Genomic DNA, 16,693 nt, shown 5'->3' with positions numbered 1-16,693 from the left:
AAACTCTTCTTTATTTCTTTTCCTTACTTTTACTAAATTGATTTTTTTTTTCCTTTCTTCACTGATTAATAAATAAAAAAAAAAATTGAAATATATTTAAGATATTTATTTTTATTTTATCCTAATAAGCAACTTCTTATTTGGTCTAATGTCTATTTAGTAATCTATTTTAAAATTTTAAAGATTTTCATACATGTATAGGTAAAAATATTATTTAGCTGGTCAAATGTCTATCTTGTAATCTACTTCTTAATTTGTTTTATGTTTTTTTAATATATTTCAATTTACATATAGATACTAATCAACTTTTTCCAGGCGTCCACACATGCATGAAGCAATATCTAATATATTTATATTTTAATAGTCTATTGTTTTGTAGTTTATTTTTGGTGCACACAAATTAGGTATGATATATGAGAAATTAAAATTGATTAGCTAAAAAAAGCTAGTAAGAAGAAACCAACAATTTTCTTCTTAATAGCTAATTTCCACGCGTCCACACATGGTTCCTCGTTGCTTCTTTGCTCTCATCTTCCTATTCTTCTTACTTATTTCAGCTTTCTCTTTTGCAGGTTCTAATCAAAAGATTCAACTTCAACAAAAAGCAATAATTAATCTGCTAACTTGAAACAAAAACTATTGCTTGCAAGGCTTTTTTTTGTTTCTATCTAATTTAGTTTCTCAGTTTTGATTTTGTACACCCATTAAAAACAATTAAATAAATAATCCAAACAAGACACGTACGATTGTACGGACGAACGATTAGAAGCAATCATCAAAACAAGAAACCAACGAAGTAAATGAGAATAAATAGTAGAAATTTTCTTTTTGGGATAAAGTAAAAAATGAAAGAACATATTATACCTTTTGTATTTCTTTTTCCAAGTTATTATTGAAAACTGAAATTGTCCTTCCATAGCTTCTCTTTTTTGTTCTGTGTCCATAACCTACAAATCTCTTTAAACCAGGCAAAGACAATAGTAACCAAACAAACTAAAATTGGACCATGGGTAGAGAGAGAGAGAGAGAGAGAGAGAGAAAGAGACTTTTGAAACTGCCCATTAGCTTTAGAATGTACCATGAAACTTTGTCAGCTTAGCTAGAGATAGGCACAGAGAGTACAATTCATCATAAAACTTATAAGCTTATCTTCTCCTTCCCAATTATATATACATCTCAAACTATATAAAGAAGAAAAATTAAGATATAAAGATGAAATTTTTTAATTCATGGACTTGGTGTATGCAGCTCAATATGATGAGTTAATCTAGTTAGAAGATTTTGAGTAATTATGCAAAAGGTGACTATTAATTTAGGTATAAGCTCAATAATATGGATTATTGACCTGCCTTGGTTGAGAGTTATTAGGGCTCAAGGAGCAACATATTGAAACAAAAACTCAAAACCAAACATTATAAAACCAATATAAGTATAATATAAAGCCCGGCCCGGGTTAATTTCCCACTACATATTCTGATATTCCCCAATTGCCCAAATGACCTAATGATTTGAAAGTTTGAACGAACTTAAAATAAGGAAACAAGAGGATAAAATTAAAGAAAAATGGTGAAATAATTAAATATTTTTTTGATATTATTCTATCTTTAGAGCTCTAAAGATTTCCCTTTCCTCTTATAGTCTTCATCATCACATAGCTGCATCGCCGAAGAAGTCCCTGCACCCATTTCGCCACGTGGCGACCTCAAAGATGATTCATCATCGTCTCTGATCACGACCGGAGACGAAGAAGAGTGACCTGCGACTCCCATCTCGCCACGTGTCTCCCCTGAAGAAGAAGACTCTTCCACGTCAACCCCAAACAGCCTCAGCTTCCTTGTCGTCGACGGCTGAGGAGGCGCCGGTGGTGGAACCCTCATCGCAGGAGGAAAAACAGGAACTGAGGCATAAACCAACGGTGACCCTTCGTAGTAACTCCCTCCGTAAACAATTCTACCATAGCCATACCTTGGAGACTCCCTTTCTTGATATTGGTTATGATGAAACGGTGGAAAACTCCGGTGGCTTGGCATGGAATATTCTGGCGCCGGATAGAAAGTAACCGTTGGATATGACCCGAGGCTATGCTGGTTACGGTCAGCTTTATGGCTCCAATCGATGAGCACTATTCTCAGACGTCTCTCCGGTGCGTTTTCGTCGGGGATATAGCCACGGTGGAAAGAGACGGTGTCTCCGGAGGTGAGTTTCTTCTCTTTCACGAAACGGCTCCAGCCTTTGGTCATCACGTAGCTTTGGCTACTGTTCCAGTACGAGTAACGAAACCTCCACAACTTGCCGAGTCTGTCTTGGAAATCCAAAACTATGCCGTTTTGATTGTCTTCTAGAGGGAAGTAGTTCTCTGCATGTTGCTTTGGAATCACGAGCCGGTTTAGTTTACCGACGTCACTAGGAGTCAGCACTTTGTCGAACATGTGCTCTCTCATCTCCGAGTTGAAGAAGTAATTGTTGGTACCGGAACCGCTAGCTCCGATCTCGGTGAGTTCTTGGTCAGGATTAGTTGTTGAGATATTCATCGAAACCAATTTCAAGATCTTTCAAAAGTATCCAACTATTCTTTTTCTTATGGGTTCTTGGCAAGAAAATGGACCAATTCAAGATCTTTCAAAAAGTATTTCAACTTTACTTTTATGGATCTGATGAGTGATTCTTGACAAGATGATGACCCAATACAAAATCCTTCAACATACATGAGATAATAATATTAGAAATCAAATGAAAATCACTACCGCAATACCAAGAAAAAAATATATATTTTAATTAAAAAATTAAGTGAAGAACAAGAACAAAAAGAAAGAAAAAAAAAAGTGAAAAAGAAAACCCTAGAGAATCCAGAAGAAGAAGACAGACGACGTACTCTTTGTGTTTGCTTCTTCTTCTGATCTTTTCGTTGACTCCAAAAGAAAAATATAAATGAAAATGAAATCAATGGTTTCGAGTTTAGTTGGGTTCTCTCTCTTTCTCTCTATACGACTTTAAGGGGTGAAGAAAATATAGTGGCTTTGAGAGAGATTTTCTCGATGGTAGAGATGAAGATCACATATTAGAGAAGGGTAAAGGGGCCCATGAATGATGTGGTTCGGGTCATGTGAGAGCTTCTTGTCCTTTTCATTTAGCTATAGACTTGGGGTAACTCTAGCTATTTATATAGATATACAAATGTATATGCTTACATGTATTGTGTATTGGTAAGGCAAGTGTGACAATGTTTTGTGACACTATTTCCCCTTATTTAGATATCTGTATTTTTAATTTCATCTTTACTCATATCAGATCTTCTGTATTTAATATTTTTGTTTGTTGGTTTCTGCTTGGTAGTTATTTTTAGCTATACAAATTAATTTCTCATATATTATAACTAATATGTGCACACTAAAAATAACCATACAACTAAGATATAATTTTACTAGATCCACGCATGTGGAGACGCGTGGAAATAGTTGATTTAGTATCTATATATGTGTATTAGAGATATCTAAAAAGTTCATGAAGAAATTAAATGACTAATATTTGCGCACCAAAAATAAGCATTACATATATTGCTCAACGCAAATACGGACGCGTGGAACTATTTGATTTAGTATCTATATATGTGTATTAGACATATGTAAAAAGACCATGAACAAATTATCAATAGATTATAAAACAGACATTTGACCAGCTAATTAATATTTATATCTATACATGTATGAAATCATTAAAAGTTCAAAATAGATTACTAAATAGACAATAGACCAGATAAAATAATATGCTTTAGTAAAGTAGAAAAATAAATAAATAAAATTTAGTATTAGTTCTATTTAAATTTCTTATTCTAGTAATTATAATGTTAAATATTTTATTTTCTGTATTTTAAAATATATAACAAAATACTAATAAATTTTATCTTATATGTAACTATAATCAGTCTCTATAAATAATACCTATATTTTTAGCTTTTTCTAAGAATTTTTAAAAATAATATTTTAAAAATACCAAAGTAAAATTCTTGAATTTTTCAGAAATAGTCTTAAATCAATGGTAAAAAGGTTTCAAAGATTTTTAAAATTCTTTGAGTACAGATTAGTAAATATTTTTCAGGTGATAAGCACATATTTGTCTACAGGTGATATAACCAATAAAGTCTTGTAGATATTGCAAATAAACGTTATTTGGTTTTTGGTAATTGGTTTAATATCTCCAGTTTTAAAAAGAAGGAGATTTCAATCTAATATATCAATTAAAACTATATCTGTATACTTGTCCTAATGTGTCAAAATGTAAACACATGCAACTTTTACAGATTTTGTTTTTATCATCTTAGTTAGATTTTGTTTTTCTTTTTCTTTTTTTCATCTTAGTTAGATTTACATGTCATAACTGAGAAAATCACATGGAATATTATTTATGTCTGATAAAACTGAGGGAAAACTAATCTCTTGCAAGAAAACCATAATAAATTTTGTCCAATTGGTCTGATATAATATGATTAGTACAAAACTCAAGTGGAAAATAGCTCTGTTTTTTTTTTATGTGTGTCCATGTTTTGTGGTACCCAACATTATTTGCATCAACATCACAGAACAATATAGCATTTTGAAATTAATATAATATATATATATATATATATAAATCCACCTATGACTTTATGTCTAGAGATTTTGATAAATCTAGGATTTCATGTTAAAAAAATATTTTCTAGTTATATAATTGTTGTCAATCTAGCGGTCGGTTATAGATTTCTTTACATGTTATAAGAACACTTTTTCCTTGCAAATACTTGTTTTGTTGTCAAACGATTACAGTTTTGAACTTTTGATGCTATCATAGCGATATGATATACGCAAATAATATAAAAAACAAACTAGATAGTTATTCGTGATGTACAACATGGGAAAATGTTTTCGTAAATTTTACTGTCATTTTTTTGTTATAAAATAATAATAACAGTTTTATTTCATTTATTCTCTAAATTTTATAATCTTTTATATTTAATTTACTTAGTTTCATAACCCGTTATATGATACAATGTTCAAATCCATGAATTATATAAATTTGGTAAAATCCATAAAATAAAACATTATCTGTACTGAAGGGGTCGTATTTAGAGATCTTGATTTAATTTTTTTTATTTTTTAGTTGTATATATTATATTGAATCAAACTAACATTTGTGATTTGTTGGATTTTAAAAAGATGTCACTGCATCAATGTACAGTGAAAAAATATTTAATAAATCAGATATAATATTTTTATTTTAAAAATATAAGCAATGTTGTATCTTAGTTTTAAAATATATTTTTCATTATTAAACGATTTAGGGATGCAAATATTTAATCTTAGTTTTGTAAATAAAATTAAGTTTTATAATTTTTCTAAATAGTTTGTTATTGTTTTTTAAGATTTCTGAAACAATAAATGAAATTTGTTAAATAATAATAAATTTCAAAATATTGTTTTATTATTTTATAAACTAAAATTAATATAAGCTTTTTTTTGTTAGTTACTAAATTAATTAAATACAATGGCATTTTTGTAATATACTACATGATAGTAGGTTTAAACTTCTAATAATATTGCTTAAATAAGTATATAAAAATAAATGACATACATTCTTTTACGATATGTTATATATATATATATATATATATATATATCTCTATATATATAAATTTTGGTCCAGATGCTTCACATGGTGTGTTTGTACCCAAATGAACTTGCGTATACCCTGAAATTAGTCTACGGAATTACTTAAGTTATATATAAACGAGTCTTGAAAATGATTAATAAGTACGGCCGGGAACATGATTTAATTTTTTAGCTTTGTCCTGGTTAATGATCACCTAAAAGTGATCAGTAGCATCACCCCTACTGTTATGTTATTTTATATATCTAGCTTAATTAAACCTTTAACTTTTCTGATTGTCCAAGTCTCCAAGAAAATAATAATCTCTTACATATCTTATGTAATATATACTACAAAACGTTTTCGAATGATAACATGATAAAATGTCTCAACAAACGATTAGGGTAAGGACCATTGGACCACTATGTCCATGTAGAGTTTGTCGCAAAAAGAGCCTTCCACGCTTTACCTTCACACAATTTTTTTTTATAAATCTATTTACTTTGATCAACTTGGAGAGGTATATTTTTTGGTCCTTGGGGGGATTTTTTCCATTTAATTTTTTTCGACCTTTTCCATTGCCATCGAAAAATGTTAGGGATTAATTAGTTTGGTCCCCTTTAGAAAACAAGCAATGCTTTATGAATTTTTGTAGTACGTAATAAGAAAGGTGTTATGATTCGGTTGTGTATATTAGTATATATATAGGTTTATATACACTTTTGTCGAAATCATTGTGCATATACTATATAGTATTTATTAAGATGCAGACACTATCAGAAAAATAGCTATTCTATGATATGAAAGTAGCCGGTCCAGTTTCACTCTGGGAACCAAGAACGAACTGAAACATTAATAATCAATGTAAGCGTACGTATATAGTCAATGACAGATTAAACTTGAAATGTGTGCGTATGGGTGTGCATAATATAAAGTATCAATGTATGGAGAATGGGTCTCTTATTATCATCGTAGGAGCAAACGTAGTCTAGTTGCATGGAATAAGTATAGGGCTCTGCAAATTTTCTGTAATATCCGTTTCACTCTGTTATAAGTTCCGATCTGATTCAATAAATTCGGATAACTATAAAGTCATAGAGCAAATAAACTGTTTATATTAAAAGGTACATAAAATGTAATAATAATTAATAAATTTAGTGGTTTCAGTGATGTTTTATGAACACCTAATATCATATAATTATTTCGTCTACTTTTTCTGTTTGATAATAAGGGATTTTTCAGCCATTTTTTTTTTTTGTTCGTTTCAAATATTTTTCTACAGTTTGATAATGCTTAATAGTACTTTTTGTTTTGACAAAAATTAAAAAAAAGTAGGGTCGTTTGTCTCCCAAAGAAAAAGAAAAAGTAAGGGGTATAATCGATGATATTAATGTGACTGGTATTGATCTTTACTGGGCCAGGCCCAGTTTGGGTGAGCAGCAGATCCAACTATCTGACAAAAGAAAAAGAAAGAAAAAAAAAAAGAGAGTTTCACTTTCACCACTCAGCACCACCTGACAATTTCTCATTCTGATTCTGCAAATCTAATTGGGATTTGGATATCAGAGGAAAACAAATGTGGGAAATGGGGGGGGACTCTTCTAAAGTGACAGTGACACTTATTATTAAAAACTCTGGTTTCATTTGAACCAAATCGAAAGCTTGAAATTATTATCTTTAAAAAAAAAAAAAAACATTCAAAGAAGACAGTGTTACACAAATACAAAGTGAGAAAACAACAACAAAGAAGAAGCGTTTAAAAGCCAAAATATAAGACACGTGCTTATTCAAAACAAAACAAAACAAAACAAAAAAGACACAAATTCTTGTTTTTTTTTTTTTGCAAATTCACTGCAACAAAATCTGAGTTTGCAGAGCAAAAATATGGTAGGAATGTTCTTGAAGAAGTCCTTTTCTTTTTTTAATCTACCTCCTCAGGGTGTGAAGAATGTACTCAGCGTAAAGGTCCCTGTAAGAAGAGAGATTTTCAAAATCAAGAATCAAGATTTGCTTAATAAGATCTTTAAAAAAAGAATCATAATAAGAAAGTTTAGTTACATTGAGTACTGAATGGCTTCAATAGCAGGACCAGGTTGTAGGAAATCATTCACTGCAACTTCCTTGTTCTCATTCTTCTTGTCTGTTTAACTTGCGGTTAAAGGTAACAAAAAAAAAAAGAATCATCAAAGAATTAAGATTAAAATAGTGTTTTAAGGATACAGTCTTCGAAGAATCTGCGGATTTCAGTGAGACGATGAGGTGGGAGTTCATTGATGTTAGTGTAATGCTTATACTCAGGATCATCAACACATACTGCAATGATCTTGTCATCTCTTTCACCCTTTTTTCACAAGACACAAAAGTATTAGCTACATTATTACTACACAAAACTTGAACCAAAAGGAACAATGTTGTATGTTTACCTGGTCAATCATAGGCATTAAACCAATAGCTCTGGCGCGAAGAAAACAACCCGGAAGCACAGGCTCCTGTACATTTTAACCAACTTTTGATATAAGATAATTGTTTCATCCATATCAGCAAATTTCCAATAGTTTATAGATTTTAGAGTCAAACCTGCATGATAACTAAAACATCCATAGGGTCATTGTCTTCACATAGTGTGCGTGGGATAAACCCGTAGTTATGAGGATACACAACCGATGAATACAGAATCCGATCAACCTGTGAGATCCACATTCAAAACACTTAAAAGATTGGTTTCCCCCACAAGATCATATCATTCTCCAAGATTTGATCTTTTTTACCTTGATGAGTCCTGTTTTTTTGTCAAGTTCATACTTGACCTTGCTCCCCTTTGAGATCTCAATAACCTGATTCAAAAAGTATAATGATTCAAGATTCTCACTTTGTGATCTACTCATTACCAAAACACACATCATCAAGCATATAAGACATACCACATTGAAGATCACTGGAGCTCCAGGTCCTGTAGTACACAAATAATAATTCAAGTTAACAAAAGACTCTAAATCAGCCAGCTATATAAAAAGACTCCAAAACACACACACAAAATCTTAAGTACCGATTTCAAGATCATGCCATGGATGTGCAGCAACCGATCTCTTAGACAAAGATGAGAGAATCCTCTCGTTTAAACGTGGTGTAGGTTGCTGAAGCTTCTTCTGAGATTGATTCGTTTTCACTTCTTCTCCTCCATTCATCTAATAATAAACAGAGCAAAAACAGAACCAAATGTTAGGAATCTTGTTAATTAATTTCCATTGATCAGTTCACCTCAAAAATCTAAATTCATAACTAGTGAGGCTGATCAAACGATCCATCACTCAAAAGATTTAACATCTATCATCAGATTCTACTAGTAAAATAAAATCAACAAAACCCTATCAACCATCCATATTCAAGATCCAACAAGTCTACAAAAATCGTGACAAAATTCAGTTAAAATACTAACGATCGTTCATTTCTTGATAAATCTAGAGGATCAAAACATCGTTGATACGCAACGAAACAAATCAAGAACTCAAAAAAAAAAAAAAGTCGTACCTTGGAATCGTTTTCAAGAAGAGAACACAGAACAATCTTGCGGAAACTATGGAGAAGAAAAAAATAAAGTGACAAGAGGAGGAAGAGAAAACAGTAAAGCGCGTGCTCTTCAATTGCGAACCATATTGGTATTTATAGAAAGCGAAAAAAACGGATTAAGCTTTGAACATAAATACGTCATTAAGTTATAAATCAAATATGATTTAACTAATCACCGTTCCATCTCTTAAAACATGGGGCCTACCGTAAAACACTAAACCTAGTCTCTTGAACGATTCTCCAACACACACGTGTCACTCCCCCCTTTAACTATATAAACTTAGTGAAGCAAGAAAGATATAGCTAAGAAACCAAATTTGTATTTGTAACAATGGCTATCAACAGAATCGCGATTGGAACGCCGGGAGAAGCTAGTCGCCCTGATGCTATTAGAGCTGCTTTCGCGGAGTTTTTCTCCATGGTTATATTCGTTTTCGCGGGTCAAGGCTCTGGGATGGCTTATGGGAAGCTAACAGGAGATGGTCCAGCCACACCTTCGGGTCTTGTGGCCGCGTCTTTGTCACATGCGTTTGCGTTGTTCGTTGCGGTTTCCGTTGGAGCAAACGTTTCAGGCGGCCATGTGAATCCCGCGGTTACGTTCGGAGCTTTTATAGGTGGAAACATTACGTTGTTAAGAGCTATTCTTTATTGGATCGCTCAGTTACTCGGTGCAGTTGTAGCTTGCTTGTTGCTTAAGGTAAGCACAGGAGGTATGGAAACGTCAGCTTTTTCGTTATCCTATGGAGTCACACCGTGGAATGCCGTAATTTTCGAGATTGTGATGACGTTTGGGTTAGTTTACACGGTTTACGCAACTGCCGTGGATCCCAAGAAAGGTGATATTGGAATCATTGCTCCTTTAGCGATTGGGTTAATCGTTGGAGCTAATATTCTCGTCGGTGGTGCGTTCGACGGAGCCTCCATGAACCCGGCAGTTTCGTTTGGTCCCGCCGTGGTTAGCTGGACATGGACGAATCATTGGGTCTATTGGGTTGGTCCTTTTATCGGTGCAGCCATTGCAGCTATTGTTTATGACACTATCTTTATCAGTAGTAATGGGCATGAACCACTTCCTTCTAATGATTTCTAAGTTAGGGTTTTAAATCTCCTGGTGTGCCCTACTAAAGGGTATTGTGAGAGATATTGATGTTATTTATTCTCTCATGTGTCTTTTTCTAATGTTTTTTTAGTTGTGTGGCTGAAATGTTGATTCTACTACATATAGTATGTTGTTTTTAAGTGATTAATAAATCAATTGATGGAGAATTTAACATTAATTCAAATTAGATTAAATTATTATATATCTTGGATTTTACGTAGTATAGTATTCAGCCACACGTAAGAAGAATTCATGTACAACGAATTTTATTTGATGGCATATTCTTGAGATTATGCTTCCATAGTGAAAACATATAAAACATAAGTAATGGGACCCGCTATTATCAATACTATGTAATGTATGGTTAGTTGGCCCATGCACGTAAGCACGTTCTAATATGTGAATCTTGTTTAATTATATATTTTTAGTGGATTTAATTATTTAAAACGAACAAATAAAAAGGAAGCAATCTAATACAGAATGAAACAAGAATGAGAGACAATTTATTCATTCGATTAAGCTACCAGAATATTAAAATGTTGCTTTAAAGGTTAGCAGATCAAAAATATAGAAAAATTCACGTTTGGTGGAATTACCGTATATGTACTATCAATGTGTCATATAAAATGGGTTTCAGATGTTAAAATTTTTGTTTATAATTAATTAGATTGAAATATGAAGTTAGATTTATTGTATATGTGTGAACGGTATCTCGGTGTCCCGGTTATTCCTCTAAACAAACGCGTTTGGCAGTCGCTTGCACGTTCAAGCAAAGTGCGATGACGAGATTTGATACCGTCGAGTCTCGATCTACATCCCACAACCCTCCTCATTCCTCAATCATTATAACATCGTGGATTTAGAAGATATAATATATATTTATATATATATATATATATTAATGTTCGTAGGATATAACTTTATACCATGTTACAACATTATTTCTCGTAGAAAAGAGAACTCAATATTTTGTTAAAATAAAACCTTTAGTGAAAGAAAAAAAATTAATTCTATGTATGTGTTCTCATTTAGTCAATATATAGTCTCTTAACATTAAACATACATACAAAAAAAAAGTTGTCAATAGTCGGATAGACAACAAAGTAGAAGGAATTGAATTGTTGTGTATTACATGATACTTGCTTGACATTTAAAAAGTCCACACTAAAATGTTATAATTATATCAAAAGTGCGTACGCGCGTTTGACCAATTCTCAATATGTAAATATCATTAAAACAAATTTTGAGGTTTTACAAAAGAATAATATTTACACAAAACAAAATAAAACAACACTATAATAGAATTAAAGAAGATTTGAATTTTACTAACGTATTCAAAGAAGCATTAGTTTTTGCCATCGCCTTCTTTGTCTTCGTGCAGTGATGATCTCACGAACGACGAACTTGAATACAATATGTAAAACCAAGTATTCCGTTGTTCCTAGATGTTGTAAATCAACGTTTAAGCTGGTATAATTTTAATATTTATTTAGAAAAATCTACAAACTCTTTACAACTATCAAATAAAATCAAATAACAATCATTAAACAAACACATCCTTCGAGTTTTGTAACTCAATATCAAATAAAGACTCGAGAATCAAAAACCTCAATTCCACCGAATTTGACTCATAAAGCTATGTAATCTTTTGGCATTTCTAACATGGGTTTGGATTCTTGTTAAAAATACCACTTTTTGAAAAAAAATCTTTTGGATGTATTATTTTTTGAATAATTTGTGGATTTTACCATTTTTGAGAAGAAGAAAAAATACGTTTTCAGTTTTTTTTTTTTAAATATAATACGTACTTAATACCAAATACTAAACCCTAAGAACAAATAGAACCGACTAAACCCAAATATAACAAATAAAACGCATGTTAAATCAAACTTTTATAACTTAGAAAGTGGTAAAACTAACAAAGACTACACCAAAAAATGGCTCAAATTCTTAAATAAATAGGCCTATCTACAGTTAACTGGGCTTCATCTTTTTCACAATATCGAAGGGCTTTTGTTTGAAGCCCAAGACAAAATGAGTAACTATTACACACATATTATTACTCAATAATTATTTACTTTACTTGAAAAACGTACTGTAGAAAAATGACCAAATGGTTTGACTTTGACCAAAAAGTTGGAAAAGAAGAGAGTTGTTTTACCCAGTCTATTGATCTCTGACGTCTGATCTTGTCGTTCACTCTTACACACACACACACAATAATTAAATAATTGTATCATTGCTGTCTGTATAATACTACTACTATTATTCACACATTGCATAATTTTCATATTTTTATTCTGATTTTATAGTAGTTTTTTTCACCCAAAATATTAGAAGTAATTATGTAACTAATGTATCTGGAAATGAGAAATCAATAGAATAAATAATTCTTTGAATAAAACTAATGTGTTATTGTGTAGTGTAGTAGGCTAAAGTTTTACGTATAAACAAGTGAGACGGATGTGTCAATGAGACTCTGACCATAGACTTCCTTTTACGATGCTTTTTAAAAATCTTTGGAATATTAAATTTTCTGTCACCTTTCTCATCGTTTTACTAGAGATCTAATCTAAGTCTATAGACGTCGATGAAACAAAAAGAAAAAAAATTTGTTTTTTGATATTATATGATAGCTGTGTCCTTTTCTATCAAAGCATAGATTTGTCAGACGCATGGAAGATGATATATAATCAAAAAGTAGGGATACGCAAAATAAATTCTTAAATAGAGAATGCGAAAGTGTGAAGACGACGACTTGTTGTTCTTTGTAAACATTGTAATGATGTTTTTTCAGCTTTAATTGTATTTGTCCATTTCCGTAACCATTCTACTACGGACTAACAAAGTCAACTTATGAACTTCCCCTGTATAGAAATGGCAATTTTAATACATTTTTTTGTAGATGAGAATTGGAAACTGATATTAATTAATCAATCTTATAACTCTATTCGAAAATTACAGGCAATATAACCTTTTCATAATGTCATTGTTTCTCCTCTTTTTCTTTGACGCTAATCCTTCGTAATGTCTATGTAGAACCGTGCGGCTAGTCTAAAAGCTAAAAGCTAAAAACTAGCGACCCCCAAAAAATCTCACCTATTTGGTTTTTCCTTTTTGTTTTATTTATTTTACTTCTCTTCTTTTGTAAACTAAAGTAACACACATCACTAGGTAGAAGAAAGAAAAAAAAAACTCCAAAGTCAACTAAGTTCGACTAAGATTTGACCACATCATTTCACCGTTGATTTGCTCGAAGATCTGATGAACGGCCGTCGCTATCTCATCTGCTGATCCTAATTTACAACCATCTTCAATCTGCATGCGCGCAAACACCATTCATTTCTCATCTCTCCAAAATCAAACAAAACTTAGCAACTAGTTTACAAAAACCTTAAAAGACACATTTCTAGGCACATACATTTTCAAGTATTTATTTATGTTATCATGCATAATTAACTAAAAATGTAGATTCCTTAGTTTTCCTCAAAAAGTCAAATTAACTGCTAGCTACATAAGACTACTTAAAATACTAATGCTTAATTTGCTTAAGCTAGGGGAAACTGAAACTGTTTAAGAAGATGTAAATAAAGATTAAAGAATTTTAATTACCTTGAGATTGAAAGAGTAGACGACAAAGTCAAAGGAAGAAGAGATAGTGAGATGTAGAATCGCAAGCTTTAGTTCTTCAATGGAGACAATAGCTCTCAAGATCTGTCCTTTTCCTCTCTTACACCGAACCTTCAAGCTCACATGGTTCTGTATCACCGTAGCTTCCACTTCCGCCGTCTCCCCACCGCCGAATCTCGCCGTAAATCCATCTTCCGACGTCGTCGAGACGCTAGAAACAGAAGAGTTAGCAGTACATGCACGAGACGAAGATGAAGTAGACGACGCCGTTGTTTTAGGAGTTTCGTTAGTTCCATCGTTTCGTTTCTCAGCTTCTAGAGATTGCAAGAGTTGCTCTAGTTCCTTTATGAAATCTATTGCTCCTCCCACGATCGACGCTTGATCACCCTAAAGAAACAAAAACGTTTTCTTGTTTAAGCTAAATATCGAAAGACTAGTACTGTGATACGTGTCCATTAGAAAAATATTAAAAGAAGCCTTAAAACATTTTGTTACCCGTTGGAGAAACGAAGGAGGCATGAGAGACCGGAGGGAGTTTAAGTGTTCGTTCATTTGTCGTCTTCGGTTACGTTCGACGGCAATGTGAGTCATTCTTTGGTTTTCAACTTCGTCTTTGTTCTTTGGAGCTCTTGTACGTTTCCGTTTTCTTTTTTCTTTGAGGACCGTCGTTGCTGCTCCTCCGTCTTCTGTTCTCGGATCCTTTTCCGGGTCATCTGCTTGACCCGGGTCTCTTTTGATGGTTGTTGCATCAAAGGTGTGACAGCTCTTTGGTTCTAGGGTTTGGATCTGGAGAAGTGATTGGAGAAATGGTTCTGCTGTTGTAAAATTTGGGTCTATGCATTGAAGCATTTGTAGAAATGGGACCTTCTCTTCTATTGTAGTGTCTGAAAGCTGAGCAAATTGTTCTTCTAATTCACCAAATCTCATTAATCCTCCCATTATTAGTTAGCTTCAACAAAAAGAACCAAAAAAAAAAAGATTAGTTTTTTAGGTTACCCTTTTCGAAAAATATTGAAACTTGAAAGAAAACAATGGTTTGGTGGGTGGATTTCTTAAGACAGAACAAAGAGGATGTACGAGGAGAGAACATTAAATTATGAGAAATAAGGAATGTTGCAGAGAGAGAAAACAACAAGAAAGTAGCAGAATTTGGATAAGTTTTTGTTAAATGAAATAAAGCATTGAATGTTATATCATCCAAATTAAAAGGAGAAGAAGAAGAGTAAATGCACAAAACAAGACAGTATTCTATGAGAAGTTAAGTCAAAAAATAAATTACAAGAGAGGCTTGCTTACATGAGAATCAATTGAAGCTTTAGGAGAACTCTCTCGAATGGGACTTCTTCTGATGAAGTAATAATTTATAAAAATTTGGGTTTGTATTGGTCTCTTTCCCCTCAAGTAGTCTTCAAATTTACAACACCTTCTTCATCTTCTCTCTCTCCTCTCAGCCAAAAACATTCTCTTTGGGGTTTGACACTTTCTAGTTTCTAAACTCTTCTTAATAAATGCAGCTTCCACATATATGAAAAGGGAGAGAAGAAGAGGTTCGGTGCGTGCATGTATAAAAACGAAGGGTTGAAAAATAAAGAATAAAAACTCTTAAGCCGTGCAATTCTAAATAGTCGTAGTATGTATTTTACATATAGATATAAATATATATCCGAATTTTATATTTATTAATATTTGAGGTTGAAAAAAAATAAAAACATTTCTTTTAAAATCTAATCTAATATTTTGAGGCAAACAATATCCGTAGGTGTCCTGTCCTCCAGATCAAATTTATATTATCTTGTCTTCTTTAGATTTCTAATATTTTTGTTTACCCTAAATTATATATTTTTTCTTTGGATAGAGACAACAACAATACTCTTTTGGTTTTTGTTTTTTGTTATTAAACTAGTTTTAACTTTGGCTATGCGGTCAATGTGAAGCGCTTATCTTACCTCACCATTCAAAAAAAGCATTGTTTGGATTGATAAGGCTTAAACGCAGACGTTTGATGTTTCATAGGCAAAATATAGGATCTGATATTTGATATTTCGGTCGTCCAGAAAATATAATAACTAGTGTAACCCCTAAAAGAGTATTAGGATAGTTAGTTAGTAATTAACAGTCACTATCCAACTAATCTTCTTATACGTTGATATGTTGGCATCAGCCGGGTTACACATTAGCCGTATACTATATATATTTCATTTCGTTACCATAAAATCTGACTGCAACTGTTAGGAAGTGGCTAGATCCACATAGCTACTATACTATATATATACAGTATATATATGTAAATCTGTATTTTGTAGACACAACAATGAGATGGTGCGTTGGGACTAGGACTAGAGAGAGGGGTCCCCGTAAAGTATTATTGAAGATGGCAGTGAGGACAGTTTTGTTTGGTAGGGACACACTTTCCATGAACAGTACTTCTCACTCTTATTAAGACAGTTTCAGAATCAGAAAAGAAGACCAAACCCTTTCTTGCTTCTTCCTCTTCTTCTTCTCCTATTTCTTTTAATAATTAGTTTTCTCCTAAAAAGGGTTTTCATGTCTTTTACTTACAGCTATTTCATTTACTTTTGTTTTTTTTCTCTTTTAATCGAGCTAGAACGAGAACCTTATGGATCGTTAAGAACATTATTACTGGGAGATGCTCACACAGTTATTCTTATGAATGAACCCAAAAATAAAATAAAAAATCTATTATTTGGTTCAGTAAAAAGAGAACCGTTTCTTCTGTTGCTTGTGGAAATAACGATTCAGAACAAATATCAACATGTG

The 16,693-nt window shown here is 32.2% G+C and overlaps 4 protein-coding genes across 4 annotated transcripts; 1 reads left to right on the top strand and 3 right to left on the bottom strand.

Annotated features, from left to right (window-relative positions):
- Positions 1 to 1,386: 1,386 nt before the first annotated feature.
- LOC104713037 (B3 domain-containing transcription factor NGA4-like) lies at positions 1,387 to 3,257 on the bottom strand. The gene is made up of 2 exons (XM_010430073.3): positions 2,873 to 3,257; positions 1,387 to 2,694 (listed from the first exon to the last, which is right to left on the bottom strand). The coding sequence occupies exon 2, from the start codon at positions 2,529 to 2,531 to the stop codon at positions 1,605 to 1,607; it is 927 nt and encodes a 308-aa protein (XP_010428375.1). The 5' UTR covers positions 2,532 to 2,694; positions 2,873 to 3,257; the 3' UTR covers positions 1,387 to 1,604.
- Positions 3,258 to 7,262: 4,005 nt separating this feature from the next.
- LOC104713026 (soluble inorganic pyrophosphatase 5-like) lies at positions 7,263 to 9,326 on the bottom strand. Its single transcript, XM_010430061.2, has 9 exons — positions 9,148 to 9,326; positions 8,666 to 8,804; positions 8,541 to 8,569; positions 8,388 to 8,453; positions 8,197 to 8,304; positions 8,043 to 8,108; positions 7,840 to 7,960; positions 7,678 to 7,759; positions 7,263 to 7,588 (listed from the first exon to the last, which is right to left on the bottom strand). The coding sequence occupies exons 2-9, from the start codon at positions 8,802 to 8,804 to the stop codon at positions 7,546 to 7,548; spliced, it is 654 nt and encodes a 217-aa protein (XP_010428363.1). The 5' UTR covers positions 9,148 to 9,326; the 3' UTR covers positions 7,263 to 7,545.
- Positions 9,327 to 9,488: 162 nt separating this feature from the next.
- Positions 9,489 to 10,463, top strand: LOC104713017 (aquaporin TIP1-3). The gene has a single exon (XM_010430051.2). The coding sequence runs from the start codon at positions 9,518 to 9,520 to the stop codon at positions 10,274 to 10,276; it is 759 nt and encodes a 252-aa protein (XP_010428353.1). The 5' UTR covers positions 9,489 to 9,517; the 3' UTR covers positions 10,277 to 10,463.
- Positions 10,464 to 13,286: 2,823 nt separating this feature from the next.
- On the bottom strand, positions 13,287 to 15,663 carry LOC104713008 (transcription factor bHLH57-like). The gene is made up of 4 exons (XM_010430039.3): positions 15,212 to 15,663; positions 14,411 to 14,864; positions 13,898 to 14,302; positions 13,287 to 13,603 (listed from the first exon to the last, which is right to left on the bottom strand). The coding sequence occupies exons 2-4, from the start codon at positions 14,852 to 14,854 to the stop codon at positions 13,493 to 13,495; spliced, it is 960 nt and encodes a 319-aa protein (XP_010428341.1). The 5' UTR covers positions 14,855 to 14,864; positions 15,212 to 15,663; the 3' UTR covers positions 13,287 to 13,492.
- Between the last annotated feature and the right edge of the window lie 1,030 nt (positions 15,664 to 16,693).

This window comes from Camelina sativa, chromosome 2 (assembly GCF_030686135.1).
Source record: "Camelina sativa cultivar CO46 ecotype springtype chromosome 2, ASM3068613v1".
Classification (NCBI taxonomy): domain Eukaryota; kingdom Viridiplantae; phylum Streptophyta; class Magnoliopsida; order Brassicales; family Brassicaceae; genus Camelina; species Camelina sativa.
This window is presented reverse-complemented; position numbering and strand designations above follow the sequence as displayed.